The sequence below is a fragment of the Phoca vitulina genome, unplaced genomic scaffold (genome assembly GCF_004348235.1).
Source record: "Phoca vitulina isolate PV1807 unplaced genomic scaffold, GSC_HSeal_1.0 scaffold13, whole genome shotgun sequence".
NCBI lineage: Eukaryota > Metazoa > Chordata > Mammalia > Carnivora > Phocidae > Phoca > Phoca vitulina.
This window is the reverse complement of record NW_022589716.1, coordinates 46,188,332-46,212,709: the sequence shown is the minus strand read 5'-3', so window position 1 is coordinate 46,212,709 and position 24,378 is coordinate 46,188,332. Positions and strand designations below refer to the sequence as shown.

At 46.1% G+C, this 24,378-nt stretch overlaps 1 protein-coding gene across 1 annotated transcript in view; it reads left to right on the top strand.

Annotated features, from left to right (window-relative positions):
* KBTBD12 (kelch repeat and BTB domain containing 12) overlaps nt 1-6,632 on the top strand; it is a 68,629-nt gene extending 61,997 nt beyond the window's left edge. Inside the window, exon 6 of the mRNA XM_032412159.1 lies at nt 6,451-6,632. Coding sequence (XP_032268050.1) covers nt 6,451-6,632 — 182 coding nt within the window. The remainder of the gene's footprint in view (nt 1-6,450) is intronic.
* The last annotated feature ends 17,746 nt before the right edge of the window (nt 6,633-24,378 follow it).

The window sequence follows — 24,378 nt, the reverse complement described above, 5'->3', positions numbered from 1 at the left end:
TTAAAGAAAGCATAATCTCATTTTAAAAAACAATGTCTTCCTCTTGGGAAAATGAAAGTCAAAATATTTCTTGAAAGAATCATTTCCTATTTTAACTCCTACATGTAACTTTAAGCATAAAACGCATTCTATGTTTCTTATAAATAAACCCAGAATACTTAGTAGGAGTTCATTTACAATCCATTACATCGAATGCCAATTATCTCTTGATCACAAGTGGTTTTACATATCCATTCCTTCAACTTGGTGGAAACTATAAAATCTTTGATCAACTAATTGAATTTATAGACAAAGACTGTAACTATGCAACATGATTTTGTAATTACACTGGTATCTCTAGAGGGCTATAAAGAGCTGTTGCTCCCCCTTCCACCTCCTTTGCAGCTAGACAACTGCATATACTCAGCCATTCGTTTGTTTCTTTTCTGCCCATTTGAATGGACTCTTGGCCTCCTCCACTAGCTGAGGCCATCAGCTGCTGGTCATGCCTATCTGCGACACTCATGACCCTCCTCTTCCTGCTTGAGTCAGGGGCATTTAAATGGAGGCCTTCACTGGCCCATGGTTCCTTCACCACAAGAGAGGGCAGGTAACACCCCTCAGCTGAGGACAAGCCAACTTAGCCTCAGGTCTGTTACTCATTCTACGACTGATTATTTATTCACAGGCCAATTCACTCAAAATGAAATTGAATTTGAGATGGCTTATAGAGAGATGCATGCCCCACAATAAGATAGAAATTAAAATAAATCGGGAAATTGAATGGAGGGAAAATAAAGATAGAAAAATAAAATCAAGGAAGACAAGGTGAAGTTGGTACACAAATGCACCTAAAGTTCTTTTTCAGGAGTGGCTGGGTGGCTCAGTTGGTAAGCGTCTGCCTTCGGCTCAGGTCATGATCCCAGGGGCCTGGGATCTAGCCCCACGTGGGGCTCCCTACTCAGCAAGAAGCCTGCTTCTCCCTTTCCCAATGCCCCTGCTTGTGTTCTTTTCTTGTTTTGTCTCTCTGTCAAATAAAATCTTTATAAATAAATAAATAAATAAATAAAGTTCTTTTTCACTAGCTGTATTTCACTAGCCAGTTTATCTTTGATCTCACTAGAGGCCAGAGCAGAAAGGAGAGCGTGCCTTGTTTGCAGTGTCCTCGAGGGAAGAGCAAACCACTGCTTAGAAGGTACATATCTTTTAAACATGGGAGAAACTTCTCACTGTAGCCTCATGTAGAGTAGCGGGAAATGCCCTCAATAATACTCCTATAATGAATAAAATGGCAAGTTAGCATTTCATTGAAGAGCAAGTCAAAAGGAAACAATTCTACAACGGACAAAAATACCCTAAGTTTTTGGTTTTCTGGTAGTCTGATTGAATTCAAGGATGAAATTTATACTGCAGTGTGCTTCTCAAATTTTTCCACAGAAGGACCTCCAACAGCAGAGAGCACCCCCTAAAACACATGGGGGTATAGCCCAAGGCAGTCTACCACAAAGATGGAGTTTCTTTGCCATCTCATCATTTACTTCAAAAAAAATCATGTGAATTTTTTATTTACTTCATGTAAAATAATGTTTTAAATTGCTTACTATTGGAGGTGTCAGGATGCAGGGAGAGCTTCCTAACTCCTTTAATAATTAAGATGCTGTTACATTAAGTGTGTCTATTTTTGGAAAATTAACTGAATTGAAAAAAGCCAACACTGAGTTCAACCTCCCGTTTCTTTTCCCTTGTTAGTGTGATAATGTTTCCAGAACCCAAACTCACATAAATAAGTAAACACAAATGCCAAGCACTGATTCCTCACTTTATGAGCTCTGTTAGTAGAAATTTAGGACAGCATTCAGGATGGCCCCATGGAGGCGTGCGGCGCTGCCAGGTGATTCTGGGTGACAGCTGTGGTGGGGTCTGCGCTCTTCCTGAGAGTTCAAGTCTCCATAATCAGGCCTGTGATCTAGTACACTATCTCAGAGCTTTCATACTCAAGAAAACTCGAGGGGCGCCTGCGTGGCTCGGTCAGTTAAGCATCTGCCTTCGGCTCAGGTCATGGTCCCAGGGTCCTGGAATCGAGCCCTGCATCGGGCTCCCTGCTCAGCGGGAAGTCTGCTTTTCCCTCTGCCCCTCACCCCACTCATACTCTCTCTCTTGCTCTCTCTCTCTCAAATAAATAAAATCCTTAAAAAAAGAAAAAGAAAGAAAGAAAACTCACTGGTTGTCTTCTTTGCTTCTTTGCCACTAATGCAGTAATTTTCATTCCATGTAAATAAAGTAACAGATATCTAGGAAAGATGGTAATATGCATACATGGCTTAAAAAAAATGTCTCCCTGGGGCACCTGAGTGGCACAGTCGGTTAAGCATCTGACTCTTGGTTTCGGCTCAGGTCATGATTTCAGGGTCCTGGGATCAAGCCCCGCATCAGGCTCTGTGCTGGGCATGGAGTCTGCTTGAGGATTCTCTCTCTCTCTCTCTCTCCTTCTCCTTCTCCCTCTGTCCCTCCCCACCCCCACATGCTCACTCTCTCTCAAATAAATAAATCTTAAAAAAAAAAGTCTCCCCAATAAACACTGAAATGAGCAGAAGGAAGCAAAATTAGTGAAGAAAACTCTCTACTCTGAAATTGTAAAAGGCCCCAGCCTGCATTAATTTGAATAAGGGCACCAGAAGCCTTCACCCAGCTAAAACAAAGCAAAACAAAAACGGTAAGCCAGTGTGGCAATGATAAAAGATGCATTCCAAAATGATGGCAGGAACTAAGAGAGAAAAGGCTGTTTCATCTCCATAGGGAGTAACAAGCAAGAAGACGGAACAGCTGTCCTGGACACCTGTCATGCTTTACGTGCCGGCGGGCTTTCTAGCAGCACTGCCCAGGGCCAGAGCAGCCGGCCGTGTAAAGGAGCCATGGCAGCACTCTGCCCTGACGGAGGCTCCCGCCAAGCCTCCCACTCTGCTCAATCTGTTGAGCTACCTTCCTTCCAATAAATCCCCATTTTGCTAACGCCAGCCCAAGTTGGTTTCTGCTGTTGCTACCAAGAACCCTAACTGATTCAACAGGCATGACCCTTTTGCATTTAATAGCCTTGAAATATATAAAATAGAAACTTTTACAAATCATAAAAGGATAAATCCACAAAAATTGCATGGACTTTAAGATAACTTCCTCAGAAATTGATAGATCAAATAGATATTTTAAAAAACTGAAACAAGGGACGCATGGGTGGCTCAGTCGTTAGGCGTCTGCCTTTGGCTCGGGTCATGATTGCAGGGTCCTGGGATCGAGCCCCGCATCGGGCTCCCTGCTCGGCGGGGAGCCTGCTTCTCCCTCTCCCACTCCCCCTGCTTGTGTTCCCTCTCTCACTGTGTCTCTCTCTGTCAAATGAATAAATAAAAATCTTAAAAAAAAAAAAACTGAAACAAAAAGAGATGTAGAGCTTTGTGTTAATTTAAGCTAATTACAATTAAATAAGAGTTCAAAATCAGTTCCTCAGTCTCACTAGCTACATTTTAAATTATTCAATACCACATGTGTCTAATGGTTGCTGTATTGCACAGCATGGATTATATAACATTTCCTTCATCACAGAAGGTTCTACTGGACAGAGTTGGTGTAAAGAAAATGTGATACACACACATGCACGCACAGGGGAATTTACTCACCCATTAAAAGGAAAGAAATCCTGCCCATGTGCCACAAGGATGAACCTGGAGGACATTATGCTAAATGAAATAATCTGGACACAAAAAAACCCAAATACTATACCATCTCATTTATATGTGGAATCAAAAATAGCCAAGTTCAAATGGTAGTTGGAATGGTAGTTGCCAGGGACTTGGGATAGAGGGAATGGTGATGGTGGTCAAAGGCTACAAACTTTCAGTTATAAGATGAGTAAGTTCTGAAAATGCATAGCATGGTGACTATAGTTAACAATACTGTATTGTATACTTGAACTTTGCTTTAGTGTTCTCACCACACACATGCGCACACACACAAAAGTAACTATGTGAGGTCATGGATGTGTTAATTAGCGTGATTCAGGGTCCTGGGATGTATATCTTAAACATATACAATTTTTGTCAATCAACCTCAGTAAAGCTGAAAAAAAGTAAATATTCATTTTCATACCTAATTTTGTATTTGTAATTTTGTAATATTTTCCTAAAAGAGGACCACCAAATTTGTATAAGATTTAGGTCCCACTTATTGGTCTCATCAATAAGCTGTAAAAATACAGTGATACCATGATGTCCTCCTTCATTCAACAGCTTAGTAGTTATGGTGTTAAGGACCACATATCTGGGTGCACATTCTGGTTCTGCCACTTCTAACTGCATGCTGTAGGCACAGCATTTAATTGCTGTAAGTTTTTCCTAACCTGTAAAACTGGAATAACAATAGTACCTGCTCACAGGCTTATTATGAGGATGATATAACATAATGCCTCAAATGTAGCCAGCACATTAAGCATAGTACACAGTAAGCATAGTACACAGCAGACATAGAATGAGTATCAGTTCTTACTATTTTATGGTGTTTGGGGAGGGAAAATTCTTTCAGAAAATGCAGGTGAAAAAAAACATTTTCAGAGAAACAAAATCTGGTAGACCTCCTCTAACATATATACTTCAGGTGCAGGAAAGTATCTTAGATGAAAAGTCTAAGATGCAAGAGATAATGAAGAGCAATGAAAGTGTAAATGTGTGGGTTAATTCTAAATGAACATTTACTGTATAAAACAATAATGATAATGTCTTGCAGAGCTAAAAGATATATAGAATTAAAATGCACATCAACAGTAGCTAATAAATTAGGAGGGCAGTAAATATAATTAAACTATTCTAAAGCCCTCCAAGAAGAGGGTCAAGTATTGATTATGTTTAGGTCTTGATAAGTTAAGTATGCATGTTTTACTTTTTAGGATAACCACCAAAAAAAATAGAAACAGGGTTTATAACTTCTAAATCAGTAAAGAAAGGGAAATGGAATGATAAAAAAATACTCAGCCAATCCAAAAGATGGCATTAAAGGAGAAAAGAAAGAAAAAGCAAGACAAGGACAATCCACAAATGAGGTGGTAGATATAAACCAAAATATATCAGTAATTGCATTAAATGTAAATGGACTAAATGCTCCAATTAAAAGACAAAGATCATTAGAATGGTTCTTAAAATCCTACTTTTTAGAATTTATAATATCAGTCAAAAGAATGGAACTTAATCTAGAGTACAAGGATCACTCATAATGATAAATTTATAAGTGGTAAAATTTATATGTACTTAATAACAGACTCAAAATGTGTAGACTAAAAATTGACGGTACTAAAAGGAGAAACAGACAAATCCACAATCTTAGTGGGATATTTTAACACAGTTCTCTCAGTAACTGGAAGAATAAGCCCACAAAAATCCATAAATACATAGGAGGGTTGGCACATGACTCAGTGAATGTATATGGAACACTGCACCAAAAACTACAAAATAACCATCCTTTACAAGCACGCATGGACCATTTTCAAAAATTGACTTTAATATGCAAGGACTGGGCACTTATGCATACATTATCTCCTCTGGTCATCACAAAATTGTGAAATAGTCATCTAGGCTGGAAATCTTCCATTTGCCCCTCCAGACTCACTCTGCCCCATTCTCTATCATGCTCTATGTCCTGTGAAGTTGACAAATACTGGGTGTATTCACAGATGCCCTTCTCCTCTAGCTTCTGGTTGAGTCCATCCAGTGGGAGGCAGAGATTGTTGGGTGAAAGGAGGGTAGAGTCAGGGCATTTATTATCGCTGCCCCCTCCCTGTGGGGTTGCTGAGGATGGCTGTTACATCTTCCCTGCTGCTCCTTCCAGGCTGCACTCTTTAGACAGCTGCCCTTTCCAAGGCAAGTACCCATTTTTCCCCTTGCTGCCTCTCAGGTCTAGGGGTGGTAATGGCCCTTGCTATTCTTAGTGGGTCTTCCTGAACCCTGCCCACACCTTTCCAAAAGTCCCTTCAATAAATTCTCTTCAAATCACCCACTTAGGGTGTGCCATTTGTTTCCTGCAAGAACCCTGGCTGAGTATTAGCATCCCTGTCTGCCTTTAAGGAAACGTAAGCTTGGGGAGGTCAGCAACTCACACAAGGTCACAAGCTGTATCTCCCCCTAGGTGTAGAAATAAGGACAATTTCATCCCTAGCTCCCAACATTAATAAATTATTAAATTTAGATAATGGTATGCCCTGTTAATATACCAATTATTCAAATAATTTTTGAATGTGAGTTGTAACATGGCCTTTTTTAGTTTCTTAAATGTTAGGGGCACTGTGTCTTCCATTTAAAGTATGTTTATTCAGTTGTTTGTTCATTAATTTTTGGTGCTTGATGCCTTTTAGAGGAAGTTGTTCAATAGAGTGAAGATGACCTCTGAATTTCATACCCCCATGATATTTTGTCTTCCTACTTTGCTATTTTTCAGATCGACATGAGGTTATCTCCAAAGAAATATTGGAGCTGGACCCATGGGAAAACCAATGGAATGTTGTAGCCATCAATGTCCTCATGCATGACAGTTATGATGTCTGCCTGGTGGCCAGGATGAACCCCCGAGACCTCATCCCCCCGCCTTCAGATCTGGTGGAAGAAGGCAATGAGCACTGAGGTCAGTGTTTGCTGTAAGACCTCCTGCTATGTCTGTACAGGAGGCATTAGGAACAGAGAGAGCCCACAGGCACCAGCCAGTCACCCTGGACATGTGTATTACATGCATAGTGGTGTATTACATGTATAGCGGCCCATGCGCAAAGCAGTGTGCTAGATGCTGTGATAGGGAGTGTGCAGAGTCTGCACTCAAGGACCTCCAGTTGGCTAGGATGGACAAGACATTACAAGGCCAGGAAGCACAGGAAAAACACAGGGTGAGTGCCATAGGAATCAAGGGATGCAGGGACCTCACACAGCTGGGGACTCAAAGAGAGCACTGCCAAGGAGCAGACCTTTTACTGGGGCCTCGGATGGTGAAGAAGCAACCCCATGGGTGCAGCTCATGGGGACATCACAAGAACAGCTGAGCCACAGAGCTGGGTCATGGGGACATCACAGAAACAGCTGACCAGAGCTGGGTCAGATTGCCTGGGCCATAGGCTCTGCTACTAAGGCTGGAAAAGGAGATTGTAGATAAGTGACCAACACCCGGAAAAGCAAGGACTTTGGACCTGGTCTCTGAGCAGGAGAATCATCTCAAAATCTTGTGATGTTAAAGGAAAACTTCTCTCTGCACTCTGTTCCAGTTTCAGTCTTACAGAGACTTTCTATTTTCGTGTAGAGACTTTCTATTCTCTTCTACTATAGCAACATTGCCCAAAATGGGGCTAGTGGTGGACCACAAGTTCCTAACAGCCCAGGCACTCAAGCCTGACCACAGTGAGCAAAGAAACTCCACCCTCAGCCAGGTCTGTGTCAGGGACAGATATGGGGAGCTCTGCTGCCCTGGCCCACTCTGGGGGTGTCCTGGACTAGACTTATCTAAGCTTCCCTCCAGCACACATGACCTTCTGCACGTTGGCCCTGACCAGGCTCTGGTGTGGAGGAGAGAGCAAACACATGCCTTTGGCTGCCTGCTCTCTTACCTAACTTTTGCAGTATCTTCCCCAAGACTGCCAGTAGGGATGGAGCTGCGTGCTTCAGCCCACAGTTGAGCATAATCAGAAAACAGCCACTCCCAGAATACACTTTAGGGGTGATATTTAAACAATACATGGGAATCCATCTATTTTACTTGCCATCCATACTTCTGGAAGCGCAGTGGATTCAAAGAGTGCATTTTGGTAGCTGTTCCTCGATAATTTCTCCGGAGTTTCCCATTGCACAGGGCTCCTTTTTAAACAGGAGTGGTCAGTAAATTCCCTAGAGCCTTCCCAGAGGGAGACAATGCTAGATTGAGACAGCTCTTGTCTAGTGCCGAGCTGTGTGACCATGATGACCGTCAGCCCATGTTCCCAGGTTCCAGCTGCTAAACCAGGCAGAAGAGGCAGGTCCAGTGAGAAACCTGCTTCTGCCAACATGACAGGGGTCCACTTAGACCCAGCACAGGTTGTCCCCAAATAGGCCAGACTCTAGGAGGGCAGGAGCCATACCTGTCACTTGGCGGTGGCGCCACTTTGAACCTGCACTGAGCAAAGTGTACTTTTAGGCAGTTATGCATGCATCCATTCCCTAGTGTTTATACAGAGGGTTTTAAGAACACTTCTTGCATGAGTTGAAATGAGCTGATCCTTCTCCCTCGGGGAGGCTCATAACCTGTGGGGTTTTCTTCTTGCTGCAAAGGCAGAGCAGTTCCTCTGAGTGGGCTGTGCTGGCTGTGGGCAGCCGTGGTTGCGGAGAGCCCCCCCACCCAGCCCTGTTTCCCCGACTTCCTCTTAACAGAACCACTGTGCCTGTTCCACCCACGAGCATATACTAGAAGCTGCCACACTTCCCTGCATCAGGGAGGCCTTGTCAGTGTGTCATGATACATCTTGTCAATGCATCGGGTTCGAGATCTAGGCTCTAGTGCCAGGCTTGCTACTTCGCTAGCTGTGTGATCTCTTGGGCAACATAACCTTTCCAAAGTCTTATTTTCCCCATATGCAGAAAGGGGAGAAAAATCATTTTTAGGGTTGGTATGAGGACTGAGTGAGAAAGTGCTGAGCAAAGTGCCTGTCAGATACCAAAACAATAAACAGCCTTTAGCTGCCATTATTTCTAGAATCATTATCATTGTAATCTGCCTTTCCCAAAGCATAGCGCCCACAATGACCCAGTACTTGAGTGGACTCTCGTGGGATGGTTGGGGAGCTGTGCATTCATGTGAGATGGTTTTTCATTTCCCAGACTCACACTCAGCTCCTCCAGATGGTGTGCAAACAAATAAGCAAGCTTCGCTTTTAGTATCCAATTGAACCCGTGGGTGCTTCTTGTCTGACTTTCATATTTGTTATTAAACACAAGACACCTCTACCCTCCTGTTATCAGAGATTGTCAGGGATTCCACTTTGAATTCCTACCGCTCCTGTTTTCACCTCAACTGAAGGCCGTCTCTTCATACATGAGGGGACATGTATGTCATGGAGTACTCTTAGAAAACTTTGACTCTTTGCTAGTTCTTATCTCTGTGAGGCAGGATTTCTGGACACCGAGCATAGAACACAGTAGGGAAACGATCTGGATGCCGAGGCTGGCAAGAGATGGCAGCCGTCAGCACATCCGGGTCCTGCTTGTGCCCACTAAGAAAGCGCCACTGTTCTCACTGATTGACTTTATAATGAGCAGATGCTTTCAGTTTGAACTTGCAAAATAAAAATTTACTAATGAAAGATCGCTTTTGTTGTTTTTCATATTGCAATTCAATGCAGATTTCTCTCGAAGAAGGGGTTCCTGTGCTCAGGAAGTACTGAGCATCCCAAGGAGGGCAGGGAGGGCTGACTCACCAGAAAACCATAGGAGCAAGCAAGATCCAGAGGCCAGGGCATGTGAGGGTGCGGGGGCCGGAGGTGGCCCCATTGCCGGGATGGTTAAAGCACAGGAGGGTATCAGGAAAAGGAGATGAGGCCAATCACAAAAGACTTCAAACGCCACACCAAAGAGTGGGTCTCTGCCTCGGCACCCGGGTTTCAGGCAAGGAGGTCCTACGGGAACATCCCTCCACCACGCAGTGTGGACAGACAGGGTAAGAACAGGCACGAGTCCCTGTCACTAAAGCCGAGCTAACCTGGCAGCAGGGAGTTTGGAACAGCAAGTCCTTTGTACAGAAATGGAGTGTATCTGGCCGATTCAGAGAGGAGGGAGATGCTGGGGTCTTTACGACAGGACAATGGCCAGTCAGCCAAAACCAAACACCAGAAAATCTTCTAAGGGGTCATGGCCCTCCACTGGTGACCCTGAAAGACAGCCACCACCCAGACGGCTTCTTCAGCCATTCACACCAGGCCCAGCTGGGGATCACCAAGACAGAGGAGAGGCTTTGGGATATAGTCAAGTCACCCCACTTCTTTGCCAACCCTAGCAGCCCCAGCTGGTCCCCATCCTTGTTTGCAGTCACAAGGAGGCAGTCCCAGCTCATCAGGAAATCCTGCATGAACTGGTTGTGGAAGCCACTCCTTGCACCATGGCTAGTGTAACAGGCCATACGGCACAGTCTCCACCCAGGGGACATGGAGGGAAATCTCTGGAGGGACTTATGGAAGGGTTTTCTCTGCCAAGTCTCTCCAAGTCTGCGTGCCCCTGGAGCTGCAGCCACTGCCCTGTGGTGATGAGGAAGCAGACGGAGACCGCCGCAGTTGGTCCACAGAGGGGACAGGATGGGGGCATGGAAAGATCCAGGTCCTGGGTACCACCCTGGAGCCACTGAATGACCCAGCCATGGGACTCTGTGCTCCACACCACTTGTTATGATAAAGGTTCCCAAGTGGTCAGGCCTCCTTGAGTTACGTGCAGCCCAAGATTTCCATACTCCAACCTTCGCCCAAACAGTCCCAGTCGGTCGCTGGGATGTCTGGTGACGAGGTATCTTCATTCATCGCAGTGAGGTAAGTTCTGCATGCCGGGCCGATGGTTCCCAAGCTACCTCTCTTGTATTTGCCTCTCAAAACTTCGACATTTTTATTTACTACTAATCTCACCCACCACCTGTCTCAGTGAATAAAACGTCACTGGGGCGCGGTCACGCTGCTATCCCATGGCAGCAGCAGAACCCAGGGGTTGTCATGGAGACCTCTGCCCCACAAAGCCTAGAATATTTACGATCTGGCCCTTCACAGAAAAGGCTTGCCAACTTCCAGCGCATTCCATCAAATTTTCTTGAACAAAAATATGAGCTAAGGGAATATATAAATTATAAAGGAAAATAAATGCCAATTCCTTTGTTTTTATATCTAAATCATGGTTCTGTTCCATTCTGCTTTCACTCAACAATATAGCTGAAAAAGAGTGTTCCATACACTTTCTTTTTACCAGCCATATAATGTGCCATTCTAGATTTGTCATAATTTCTCTAACAAATCACCAAGGGATGGGGATTTCAGCTGTTTCCTCCAGCTGTTATTTGAATAGTCGAAGAATCTGGTCTTTCTCACTCTTCTGAGCCTCTGAGCTATGATGCAGGACCCTGCCCTCAATGAGTTCACGTTCTGGAGGAGGGAAGAAGGCAAACATAGGTGAAGTGACATCTTATGAGAGGTTAGGGTCTACACCCACAACAGGAAAAGTGTAGTGTAGTTCAGGGTATCCCTGCATTTGTTTCTATCGCTGCCAGAAGAAACAACCACAAATTTAGTGGCTCGGTACAATACAAAGCTGTGATCTCACGCTTCGGTAGTCTGGAAGTCTGAAATGGACATCAGTGAGCTAAAATCAGGGTGTCCCAGGACTGCGCTCCTTTGGGAGGTGAGGCTCTCATCAAATCCACATCCTTGCCTTTTTCAGTCTCCACAGGCCACTGGCATGTCTTGGCTTGTAGTCCCTTCCTCCACCTTCAAAGCCAAGGACTGCATCTGCTCTGCCTGCCCCAATAGCCTCCTCTGTCTCCCACTTCTGATCCCTCCCCATTTCTGGTGGTATCCAGGTATCCCACCCAGGTATCCAGGATCATCTTCCCATCTTAAGGTCCACTGGCCGGCAGCTTAATTCCCCTTTGCCACAAAACATTTGATATGCAAGGTTTCCAAGGATTAGGATGTACACATTTGGGGGGAAACCATTATTCTGCCTGCCACACTACCTAATGCCTAACATTCCCATAGAGTACGTCTGTGCACAACCTGTACAGGATTTCACAGGCACACCAAAGGTTTGGGGCCCCAGGGTTAACAAGGCCAGTGTAAATGCAGATGCGTGACCCTGAGAGCTGTGGTCTCTGAGACCTCTGGGACATCCCTATGGGGGTTGGGGGGAACCATGACAAGGAAAGACCCTCCTTGCCTGCAGGATTATTTCCACTCTGCTTTAACATGAAGCCTCTAATACAAGCCATAAGACTCGAAGAAGTATAGTAACCACTAAACACAAGCCATAACCTAAGTTAAATGCATCTCTGGTACCAGCAGAGTGACCCAAACTGCAGGGGAAGCCCAGGGAAGAGGACTCTTGACTTTAGGGGATCCTGGGAGCTCACAGGGCAGGAGACCCTCAGGCTTGAGTTTGCTGGAGGGATAAAGAGGAAGGGGTTCTATGTTCAGGAGCAGCCTAGCATTTCCCATTCCCCAGCATGGGAAAAGGCCTGGTGTGTTCTGGATACAGAGAGAAGTTCTGTGCCAACACTATGTGGACTGGTGGCTGGAGAGGCAGACGGGGCCAGGCTGGGAAGGACCCTGGGTGTGGATGCATGGAAGCCAGCATGGGATTTTATAAAGATCACTTTGATGGCCATACCTCAGGACGGACAGGAATAGGTCACCTGATAGAAGGCTGTTGGCAGAGTCCAGGCAAGAAGCCAACGAAGGTGGAACAGTGGGAACGAGGAGACAGACCCCATATTGTTCAAGGATTGACTGCACAATATAAATGAGTAGAAATTTAATTATAGTGTACCACTTGGGTCTGAAATGAATGATTTTTTAAAAGACAATTGACTGTTTCAAGAAATGGGCAGAAGACATGAACAGACATTTTTCCAAAGAAGACATCCAAATGACCAACAGATACATGAAAAAATGCTCAACATCGGGGTGCCTAGGTGGCTCAGTCGGTTAAGCATCTGCCTTCAGCTCAGGTCATGATCCAAGGGTCCTGGGATCGAGCCTGGCATCGGGCTCCCTGCTAAGCAGGGGGCCTGCTTCTCCCTCTCCCTCTGCAGCTCTCTCTCTCTCTCTCTCTAATAAATGAATAAAATCTTAAAAATAAATAAAAATAAATTTTAAAAAATGCTCAGTATCACTTGGCATCAGGGAAATACAAATCAAAACCACGATGAGATACCATCTCACACCAGTCAGAATGGCTAAAATGAACAAGTCAGGAAACAACAGATGTTGGTGAGGATGCAGAGAAAGGGTAACCCTCCTACACTGTTGGTGGGAATGTAAACTGGTACAGCTGCTCTGGAAGACAGTATGGAGGTTCCTCAAGAAATTAAAAATAGAGCTACACTATGACCCAGCAATTGTACTACTAGGTATTTATCCAAAGGATACAAACATAGTGATTTGAAGGGGCACCTGTACCCCAATGTTTATAGCAGCAATGTCCACAATAGCCAAACTATGGAAAGAGCCCAGATGTCCATCGAGAGATGAATGGATAAAGAAGATGCAGTTTATACATACAATGGAATATTAATCAGCCATCAGAAAGGATGAAATCTTGTCATTTGCAACAATGTGTATGGAACTAGAGGGTATTATACTAAGTGAAATAAGTCAGTCAGAGAAACACAAATATCATATGATTTCACTCATGTGGAATTTAAGAAACAAAACAGATGAACATAGGGGAACAGAAGGAAAAATAAAATAAGACAAAATCAGAGAGGGAGACAAACTATAAGAGACTCTTACCTAGAGGGAACAAACTGAGGGTTGTTGGGGGGCTGGGGAGATGGGGTAACTGGGTGATGGGCATTAAGGAGGGCACTTGATGTAGTGAGCACTGAGTGTTATATGTAACTGATGAATCACTAAACTTTACCTCTGAAACTAAACAAAATAATAAATAATAAATAAAGAAATAAAGAAACAAATGAAATAATAAAAGACAATTGACTGTTTAAAGTAAAACTGATGACAGTTATTGTGGGATTTATGACATATGCAGAAGTAAATTATGTAAAAACAACAGAGGAAAAGATAGGAACTGAGAAATAAAGCATATGCTATTAGGAGGGTTTTGTGCTGGGGCGCCTGGGTGGCTCAGATGGTTAAGCATCTGTCTTCGGCTCAGGTCATGATCTCCAGGTCCTGGGATCGAACCCCAAGTCAGGCTCCCAGCTCAGTGGGGAGTCTGCTTCTCCCTCTTCCTCTGCCTCTCCCCCTGCTCGTGCTCTCTCTCTCTGTGTCTCTCTCTCAAATAAATAAACAAATCTTTAAATTAAAAAAAAAGGAGGGTTTTGTGCTGTATAGGAAGAGGTATAATATTATCTGGAGGTAAAATGCAGTAAGTTGACGGTGCATATTGTAAACCCTAGAGCAAATGCAACAAAATTAAAAGGTACAGCTAACAGCAGTGATGATTAAAGGGAATACAGTTGCTAGTGCAAAGGAGACAGGAAAAGAAGGAAAAGGCACAAAGAACAGAAGCCACATCGAAAACGAAGAGCAAGATGGGAGATGTAATCACAAACATATGGATACCTACACTAAATATAAATAAGCTAGACACTCAAATAAAAATTCAGAGATTATCAGACTGGTGGATAAAAAAAAGCAAGATTTATCTTGAAATAGAAGAGGCCGGCAAACTCTAAAAAGATGTTAGGAAGAGCTCATCTAATCAGGGTGTCTAACCTCTGCAGGGTATTCCCAGCAGCGTCAGCTGATGCAAACATAATGAAAGCCACACCTATCATTTTAAATGACCTAATGGCTTCATTAAACAAAGTAAAAGGAAACAGGTGAAATGAATTTCAATAATACATTTTGTCTAACTCAATATATCCAAAATATCGTCATTTCAACACATAACCAATATAAAAGAATATTAATGGGATATTTTACTTTTTTTTTTTTTTTTTTACTAAGTCTCCAAAATCCAGTGTACATTTTACTCCCGCTGCACATCTCAGTTAGGACAAGCCACAGCGCAACTGCTCAATCCCTTCTGTCCTTCCCCTCCTGACACCCACTCGCACTGTCCCCTAGTCTCCAAAGAACAATGCAACAGAGACATGCTCACCTGTGTCTACTCCAGGGCCACTGTGAGCACTCAGGTCCTCCGCACCCCCACCCTCTGGGACATCAGGAGGCACGGCGGGCTCACGCTGACTTCCCCTGCCTCCGCCAGCTCCCTCGCAGTGCAGTGCGGCTGCGCAGTCCCGCCTGCCGCAGACACAAGGCTTTCTGCGACCCCACCCCCTCCATTACCAACTCTACCCCACCGGCCTTTCTAATGTTCCGCCCATATGGTGAGATGATACCTCCTTGTTATTTTGATTTTAATTTCTCTAATTACTAATGAGTTTGGGCTGAGCTACTTTTAAAAGAATTTCTCCCACCTAATGGGCACCAGTAACAGATTAGCTAAATAAATTACGTTGACCACTCAATGGAGGACTGCAGAGTTGTTAAAAAGAACGAAGTGTGTGTGTACCAATTGAGATCATTAAGTGGGGAAACGGTGCGGTGCGGAGCAGAGTGGTGTCCTGACACCGGTGTTAACAGACAGCTGTGCACGTACAGAATGCCCCCCCCCCCCATTAACAGTGGTCATCTTTGCAGGGGTTGGATAATAGGGCGTTTTGCACTTACTCTGCTCAAGTGGTTTGCAATCATTGTGTGAACAACTTTGTCAGAAAAAAAGAGAAATTAAGGCACCTCGCTGGCTCAGTCAGTGGAGCATGCAACTCTGGACCTCAGGGTCATGAGTTTAAGCCCCATGTTGGGCTTAGAGATTACTGGAAAAAAAGAAAAGAGAAGAAAAGAAAAGAGAGAAGGGAGGGAGGGAGGGAAGGGGGGGGGAACCAGCACACATACTCTCTAATAGCCACCCAGCCCTACCAAAAAAAGGTTTCTGTCTCAAAAGCAGACCCACCCAAGCACCGCCCTCCTGGCCTGTCTCACTGTCCATTCCCTGGTGCAAGTAGCTGGGTACCAAAGAAGCAGAGCCTTCGGGGCCACCAGTTCCCACCCCAGCCCCCACACCCTGGCTGTGTGGCCTTGGGCACCTCACCTCCCCTCTCCCATCCCTCATGTCCTTATCTAGACAGTAGAACTAATAATTCCTACCTCATTTGCAGGGCTTTGGAGAATTGAATGAGGTGATGTGCTATCTCCTCTGGGAAGAGGGGAAACATTTCCTAACCTGGGGGCGTATTCTTGTGGGTTTTCTCTACCCATGGCTCCCCAGGGCCACATCCGGCACCACCCACTCTGTGTGACCTGAAACCTCTCTGTGCCTCAGTTTCCCCATCTACAAAAAGAAAGGTGAGAACAGCATCCGTCTCAGGATAGTTGTGAAGGGCAGACGCATTTAAAGCTGTGAAGAGACCAGTCTTCCCTTGCTCTGATTTCTCCAGCTCCCCCACAGTACCAAGAATTCTCCATTCTTGCAACACACTTGCTGAGTATTTACTATGGTCCAGACACTGCTCAGGGACCTCCTCTCTCAGTCTCTCCAGAATGCTTAGGGGACATAGAAAGTTAAGCAAAAGGAAAAAATTAAATAAGAATAAGGGCATTATTAATCCCAGAGAAAATAATGCCATTAGTAAGAGAGGAAAGGTAGCCAGAGCTTAGTGTGGGCTCAGCTACGACTGGGGTTTACATCAGCTTACTGTCATGCAGAGCTTGAGCCAGAATTCATAACTAGAACGGGAGGAGGAGAGGAGGGCATGGCTGTGGGTGAGGACAGGGACGAGAGACCCTCAACGAGCAGGTGCCCTCTGCTCCCATGCCGAGGCTTCTCCATTACTGCAGGATGCCCGAATCACTGAAGAACTCGGTGGGCAGGACCCGGTTCTCAGGAGGTAATGGGCCCCCAGGTTTGGGCGCATCTGAACCAGTGAAACTCAGAGCTGGCCTGGACATGCCACAAGCCCGACCTCTCATCCACCAGAAGGGGAACCCCAGGCCCAAGCCAGGAGGGACTTGGGCAAGGCCACACCAGGAGCTAGTTGCAGAACCAGACACAACCCACAGAGCTGAATCCCGTCCCCTCCTCACTCACTCATGTGCACACACGTGACAGAAAACATTGCTGCCTAAAGACCACAGAGCGGCACCAGCTGTGTCCCTTTGGGCCTCTCTGAGCCTCTGTTGCCCTATCTGTAAAATGGGCATATAGCAGTATGTGCCTCTTAGGGTATGGGGGTTAAAAGCACACATACAGATGGAGTGCTTAAGGGAATATCAGCAGACCTAAAAGTTAGGGGTCCGCATTATCATTATCATCCCTCTACCGAGAAGAAACAGCTTCTGTGGTACAAAGCCAAGTGAAAAAGGCAAGACAGAGAACTAAGTATATAACCTGGTTCCATTGGTGGGATGTGGACAAGGCCATGAGTGCCTCCACACACAAGACACACACAACACACAGTCACACATATATGTGTGTGTCCATGTATGCATGTGTGTCTGAGAGTGTTTATGAGTGTGTATGTGTATACAGATGCATGTGTATATGTGTGCAAGAATGTGTGGATACGTGTGTGTGGGTGTGTGTGTGTATGTGTATATGGGTATGTATATGTATGTGTATGAGTGTGTGTCTTTGTGAATGTGTGTTCACTGTAAGGGTAAAATACGTAATTTAGACATCATATGTAATTTGATCCTATTTTTGTTTCAAAACATATAAATGCACACAGACACACACAATAGGATTTTACAGGGAGTTATTCAATTTCTACTTTCTACTTTTTATACTGTAAAATTTTAAACAAATAATTTTTCAGTCGGAAAATAAAAAACTAAAAACCTTAAAAAAAAAACCTATAACTAAAGAAATTGAATTTTATCTGGTGCATAAAAGGGAAACAAACCCTCTCATCCACTTCAGAATTTCCTTTAGAGAAGTTGAAATTGTAAATGCTATTTCTGTCTCATTGAGATATACATAAATCTTTTTTAAAAACTCAATAAGGGGGCACCTGACTGGCTCAGTCAGAAGAGCATGTGACTCTTGACCTCAGTGTCATGAGTTTGAGCCCTGCACTGGGTGTGGAGATTAGTAGAAAAAATAAGTAAATAAACATTTAAATAAATAAATTAAAGCTAAATAAGTTTCTTGACAGTTTTGCAACCTAGGACTGGCTTTTTCTTAAGCCAAGTTTCCCTCTCTAAAATGTAAACATCCAGAAGGTTTGTGCCTTCTCCATTCTTCCCAGGAGTTTAAAGCCAGGCCCCAAGATGCAACTGCCGGCTTGTCAGGGATAGGAGGAATTTCACTTTTCCTTTGGGTAAGGACAACTAGCTCATGTGCAATGGGTTGTGCCTGCCGGGCTATAGGAAAGGGTAAGCTTTGGGTGCCTGGGTGGCTCAGTCGGTTGAGCGTCTGCCTTCAGCTTAGGTCATGATCCCGGGGTACTGGAATTGAGTCCCGCATCTGGCTCCCTGCTCAGCGGGGATTCTGCTTCTCCCTCTGCCTGCTGCTCCCCCTGCTTGTGCGCTCTCTCTCTGTGTCAAATAAATAAATAAAATCTTAAAAAAAAAGAAAGAAAGAAAGAAAAGGAACGGGTAAGCTTTGTGATCTCTTTAGCAGATTCCCTGAGATGCGCATTGCTGTCTGGTTCAATGCTTATGCAATAACAAAACCGTTTTCTTTCTCCTCCCCCTTTGTGGAGAGGTTTTCTGGATTGACAAGAGATTGTAATTATTTTCCCAATAGTATGTCAGTATGTATGTGTTTATACATATATAGCACTGAGTGTGCATGTATATGTGTGTGTGTGTGCATGTGTGTGTATGTATGTATGGGGGGCGGGGAATGGGGATATGTGGCAAGATTCCTAAGAAGCTGGTACAGTGCACCCCTCCAGGACTCTGGAACTGGGAGACTGGGGTCAGAGATGAAAGGGAGAAACCGTATTTTTTAATATACTCTGTGTGGCAATTGAACAAAGCACATAGTTTGTCTTTCAGAAAAATGCATAATTTCCCATCACTTTGCACTGTCTGCTGGAGGTTTTTCTCTATATGATTAATAGCAGCTAACCCAACCGCAGCTCCCTACAGCGCCCTACATGCTTCAGTCATTTAACCTCCAAAGAGCCTGCCAGCCCTGCAAGGCAGGTGCTGCTGTTATGTACAGCATTTTAGAAACAGGAAACCTGATGCTTGTCCAAGGTCACAGGGTTGGGGGCACACTGGGATCGGGATTCACACCCAGACCGGCTCCTGTGTGCCAACCACGTGCCCGGTGTCCCTCCAACTCAGGGCTCCCAGTGGGAGCACCCACCGGCTGGTTCCTGGGGACCTTCAGCCCTCAGTCTTGCAGCCCCGGCTCTGTGCTGGGAGCCACCCGACCAGACCCTTCCAGTCCAGGGTTTCAGCTCGCCTGGCTCCCCCGCGCCGCTCCCAGCCCGAGTCCCGCCTGCAGCGGTTGTGGGTCAGACAGGAGTCGGCTGCCCGGCGGGATGTGAAACTCAGTGGAGTCAGGACTCCAGAGCCAAGAACACTAATTACATCAGGCTCCCTGGAAGAGGGAGGTCGAGCTGCCAGGATTGCTCTTTGGTTCATTTAAAACCAGGAAGAATGAAGGATGGTAGCATATTGAGCAGAAAAACCCAAGGGCCACCTGGTGGCTCCAGCCCCGGACCCCTGTCTACTCAGGCAGGGAAGGGATCTCTGTCCCGTGGACAAGGGCTGCCCTGCCCAGGCGTCAGGTGCCCGGTAGCAAGGGCCGGCTCAGCCAGCGCCACACCTCCCGCGCCACCTTCGGGGGAGGGGGGCCGGGAGGGGGGTCTCCCTCGGCTTCGGCTTCAGGCCACGCCCCTCCTGGGGCGCCAGCCCCGCCCCGCCCCTCTCCCGGTGGCCGCGCTCCCCTAGCCGCGGTCAGTGAAGCAGCTCCTCCCCCTGGTGGCCGCACCAGATGGCTTCCTGCGGTGAGGCGGTGGATCCGAGCCCTGACTCCAGAACCAGGCTCGCTCCCCAGGCCCCGGCAGCCACCTTGCAGGTGCACAGCACGCTCCCGACACCACCGGGACCGCGGGGATCAGGAGAAGCAAGAACGGGAGAGACGAAGTTCCTTAGACGTCGTCTAGAAACAGGGTACAGACAGAAGGTCTACAAAGTGATAAGCAAAAAAAGCTAGAGGGAAAAAAAAAAAACAAAAACGGGCAACAGGGATGAGCTGATTTCACAGAAAGGGAAACCTGAATGGCTAGTAAACAAATGAAAAGGTGCTCAGCCTCACTAAAATTCAGAGAAAAAGCAAGTCCGACCAAGAAGAGACCACTTCGCACCCCTCCTTTGGCAGAAAGCGGACGCCAGGGCCAGGAGCGCTGTACTGACCCCGCCTGGCCCCACCTGCACTGCCCCCCACCCCCACTGCGGTGCGGCCTCTTTGGAGCGCGGCTGGGCATTACTCGGTAGAGCTGAAGGTGCAAATGCCCTGCGGGCCCTCCTAGGTGCAGACCGGGGAGAAACCCTTGTCCCCAGGCCCCGGCGGTGCATGCACACCCCAGGCATTTTACAACAGCACTCTTTGTAGGAACAGGCAGGGTGTCAGGAAATGACCTCTATGTCCCTCAACAGGAGAATGGCTGGCTACTCGAGGTGCATTCAACCCTCTGCGGAAGTTAGAACAAACCAGAACGCGCATATCTGTGTGGATAAAATCTCAGAAACATCACATTGAATGAAAACAAGCAAATAGCAGAATTATAGATCCCTCCTGAAACCACTTACACAAAGCTTAAAACATGCAAAATGATGCTGCTGTCTGTGATTTAGAGATGCGTACATATGTAATAAAAGTCAATAACATGGGTGACAAAGATTCACAATGACCTCAGACAGGGTTATGTGTAGGGAGAGAGAGAAACGTGATGGAGAAGGACCCAAAGCAGACTTCAGGTTCATCAGAATGTTTCCCGGACTTCAAGGATTCCCAACCCAAGTACATGCCACAGCATCAGGATTTGTTCTAGCCGAGTGAGGTTCACACAAATATCTGTTGTATTGTTCTCTATTTTTTTCCTATCTGTTCAAAATATATTTTATAAGTGTACAATATTTTTTTAAAACATGGCTTTGGAGTGGGACCCACACAGCCCTCCTTGGCTCTAACCCCAGCTCCCCCACTGCCGGCTGTGTGACCTTGGCCCAGCCACTTAACCTGTCTGAATCTGAGCTTCCTTTTCTGTAGTAGGAAAATAGTAAGACCTACCCTGTCAAGAGAAATGAAAGAGTCAGTCGTTGAGCAAATCGTGTGGCGCGCCTGTCACTGGCCAGGAGCACTGCAAGGCGGGCACTGACAATTCCAGGCTGGCTCAGAGGACAGGACAGCAGGAGCCCACAGGAGGCCATGAGGGTGGCTCAGGTGGCCAACCCCTAGTCTCCTGCCTTGGGGGCCCACCAACAATGGAGGTGGCATCCCAAGATAAAAGCTCACCAAGTCCTCTGGCAAAATAGTCATTTCTTTTTCAGTTCCCTTGCAATCCTTCCACGCGTGTCCAGGAGACATCTCCATGGGTCTAATATGCTTCACATTTCTCCAACCCGAGCTCATCTCCCTTTGTACCAGAGAGACCGCAGGCCCCGGCCTTGGAGCCTCGGCAGGCACCTAGGGAAAACATAATGGTCCTGCAGGTTTCCCCCGCTCTCCAGAGGTAGGGCGTTCCTCTGAAAACTCCCACAAGCCGGAGTGGCGAGTGGCGTCAAGTGAAGGAGCAATCACCATTCATTTATATGGAAAATTTTTTGCCGTATCCAGATTCAAAAAGTAACCTCTCTGAGGCTTTTCTGGTACCTCAGGACACATCTTGCTAATGGATGCACAGAGTGAATCGAAATAAGACACAGATGCTCACGGATAAAGGCTTGATGCTGAGATGCTGAGTGGGGCTCCGGGGGAAGGTGCCGGGCGGCGCCCGTCTTGCTGCTCCGGATGCTCACGGCCTCGATCAGCGCGCTCGCTGCAAGACAAACGCTGAACACTATTTTCGCTTTTCGCCCTTTCTCGTAAGGGAAAATCTTTGGATTTCTTTCGGTTAGTGGAAACGGATACTAATACCTAAGAGGTCTTTCATAAAAGCAAAGTGGCGCACTGTGAACTTTCAAAAAGTGGGGGTACCTGCATTTGGTGTTCGCAGCTGGTATTTTTAGTTCCCTGTGATTATGACAGGTGGCACTGGTTTTCCATTTACCGTAATAAAAATTTCCTCTGAAAGAAATGTATTTATATAGGGGCGCCTGGGTGGCTCAGTCGTTGGGCGTCTGCCTTCGGCTCAGGTCATGATCCCAGGGTCCTGGGATCGAGCCCCGCATCGGGCTCCCTGCTCCGCAGGAAGCCTGCTTCTCCCTCTCCCACTCCCCCTGCTTGTGTTCACTCTCTCGCTGTGTCTCTCTGTGTCAAATAAATAAATAAAATCTTAAAAAAAAAAGAAATGTATTTATATAAAAACGATTTAAAGGAAAATATAAACCAAATTTTCTAATATTATTCAAGTGGTGTAATGGATATGGTAGAAATCAAATGAAGTTCCAGGGAATCCTGGGCTTGAGGAAGCTCTCTCCAAAGAGGGGAGTCAAAAGGGCTTCAACAAACAGGAAGAGGGTGTGCATTTCAGAGGAAGAGGACCGGGCATTTGAACTGCATTAAAAGTGCAGTCCTTGCCCTGCAGCCGCTGCAGTGGGCTGATAGAAAGCACCTGGGGGCTCTAACAGTGCAGAGTCCCAGTCAGCAAGCCTAGGGAGAGGCCTGAGAATATGCATTTTCCTGTGTACCCTGCCTCCTCCCCCACCGCAGCCCTTTCTCGTCTCCCTCTTCCCACTCCTACCCAGACTCTCCTGCAGGTAATACAGGGTCCTGCTTTGAGAAACACTCCAATAGAACTTTGTCCCTGTGGCCACTCCCAGTCGGGCCCGTAGGACCTCTGAAAAGGCCACAGTGCTGGAATCTTCTGGGTCGGGGCCGGCTGTCCCCCCAGATCATGAGTTCCGTGAGGAGAGAGACCAGGTCTGGTCACCTCATACCCGTGGCCTAGCTTGCCCAGTCTATAACAGGCCGCCATACGTGTTTGTGGAAGAGGGAAGGGGTCTCTGGGAGTGACACTTGGCCTTGCCTCTGGCTTCTCGGCTTGCCTCTCCTGGTGCGGGATTTCCGCCCTGTGAGCGAGCTGGGACAACGGGACAGGGACCTCATCATTTTCCGTGTGTCATGCCTGAGGTACAGCCTCTGCTCCATGACCAGGGGCTACGTGGGAGAAAGGAGCCTAGACCTCGTGGCCACACTCATCTAGAAGTTAGCTTCTGCAACAGGTAGCTGAGGGGTGGGGAGAGGTTCAGGTGCGGAGAAGAGTTAACTCGGAAGCCTCGCCGCTACCTTTGGAAAGGCCTGCTGAGGAAGTTGGCCTTGCCCGGCATCTGGGAAGTTGGGGTTGGAAGGTTCCCACTCCCCGGACTGATAAGACTGGCTCATTGTGCCTCATTATTTATGCAAACAACATGCTTTACGCTGAACACCTGCTTTCCTTCTCAGAGTCTAGAATTTTGCTACATGCTAGGCGGAAGGGGCCTACGTGACCAATCTCCAGTAAAAATCCTGGGCAATGCGTCTCTCACGAGCTCCCCTGACTGGAGGCACCCCTCGCGTGTTGTAGAGGACATTAATTGTGTCCTGTGTGACTCCTCTGGGAGAGGACCCTGGGAAGCTAGCGTCTCTTTCCACTGGGCTCCCCCCACGGGCCTGTGTTCTTTGCTGAGTTTGCTTTGCCTGCTTTTACCATATTAAGTCCCACCCATGGTATGACTACCTGCTGAGCTGTATGAGTCCTTCCAGCAAATCACAGAATCTAGGAATGATCTGAAGACCTTCTGACACAGGAGTGATAAGAAATACTGGCAGCCTGCTCCTCCCAGGGTGAAACCATAACCTTGAACTGGGAGCTGGGAGGAGCTGGGACCTGGGCTCTGGCGGCCCCACCTGAGCAGAGCTTCTGTCATCAAAGCTAAGAGGGTAGGGGAGGGAATGGGTCATGGTTCAAATGCCGCGGACTCGTTGTTCTTACCATGTTTCAGTAGGTTTTCTTGAATAAACGTTTCTTCCTTTGCTGTGTGCCCTTAGGACAATTTCCAGAGACTTAAAATAATTTCTTATAAGATTTGCACCAGTTTTGCTTGTTTAGTAGATCTATGGAGCTCCTCATGCTTGCATTCCAGAAATGGAACTTAGAGCATTGTTTAAATAATTTAAAGTTTTTGAATTGGGGCTAATATATATATAAATGCAGAGAGTAATGTAACAAACACTCTTCTTTGACAAGGTGAACAATTGGCCACTTTAGCTTCATTTCCAGGCCTCCCCAAACCCATTTTTCTCTCTCCCTTCCCTGAAGTAAACATTCCCCTAAAGTTGACATGAATCCTTCTCCTCCACATTTTTATGCATTTACTGCATAAAATATATATAAATATATAAATATTATATACTGTGTGTGTATAACCATCAACAAAACAGGGTATCATTTTGTGTTTTAAACTTCATATATATCTTATCAGACCTTACATATGTATCTGCAACTTGATATTTTTACTCAGCATTACATGTTTGAGATTTATCC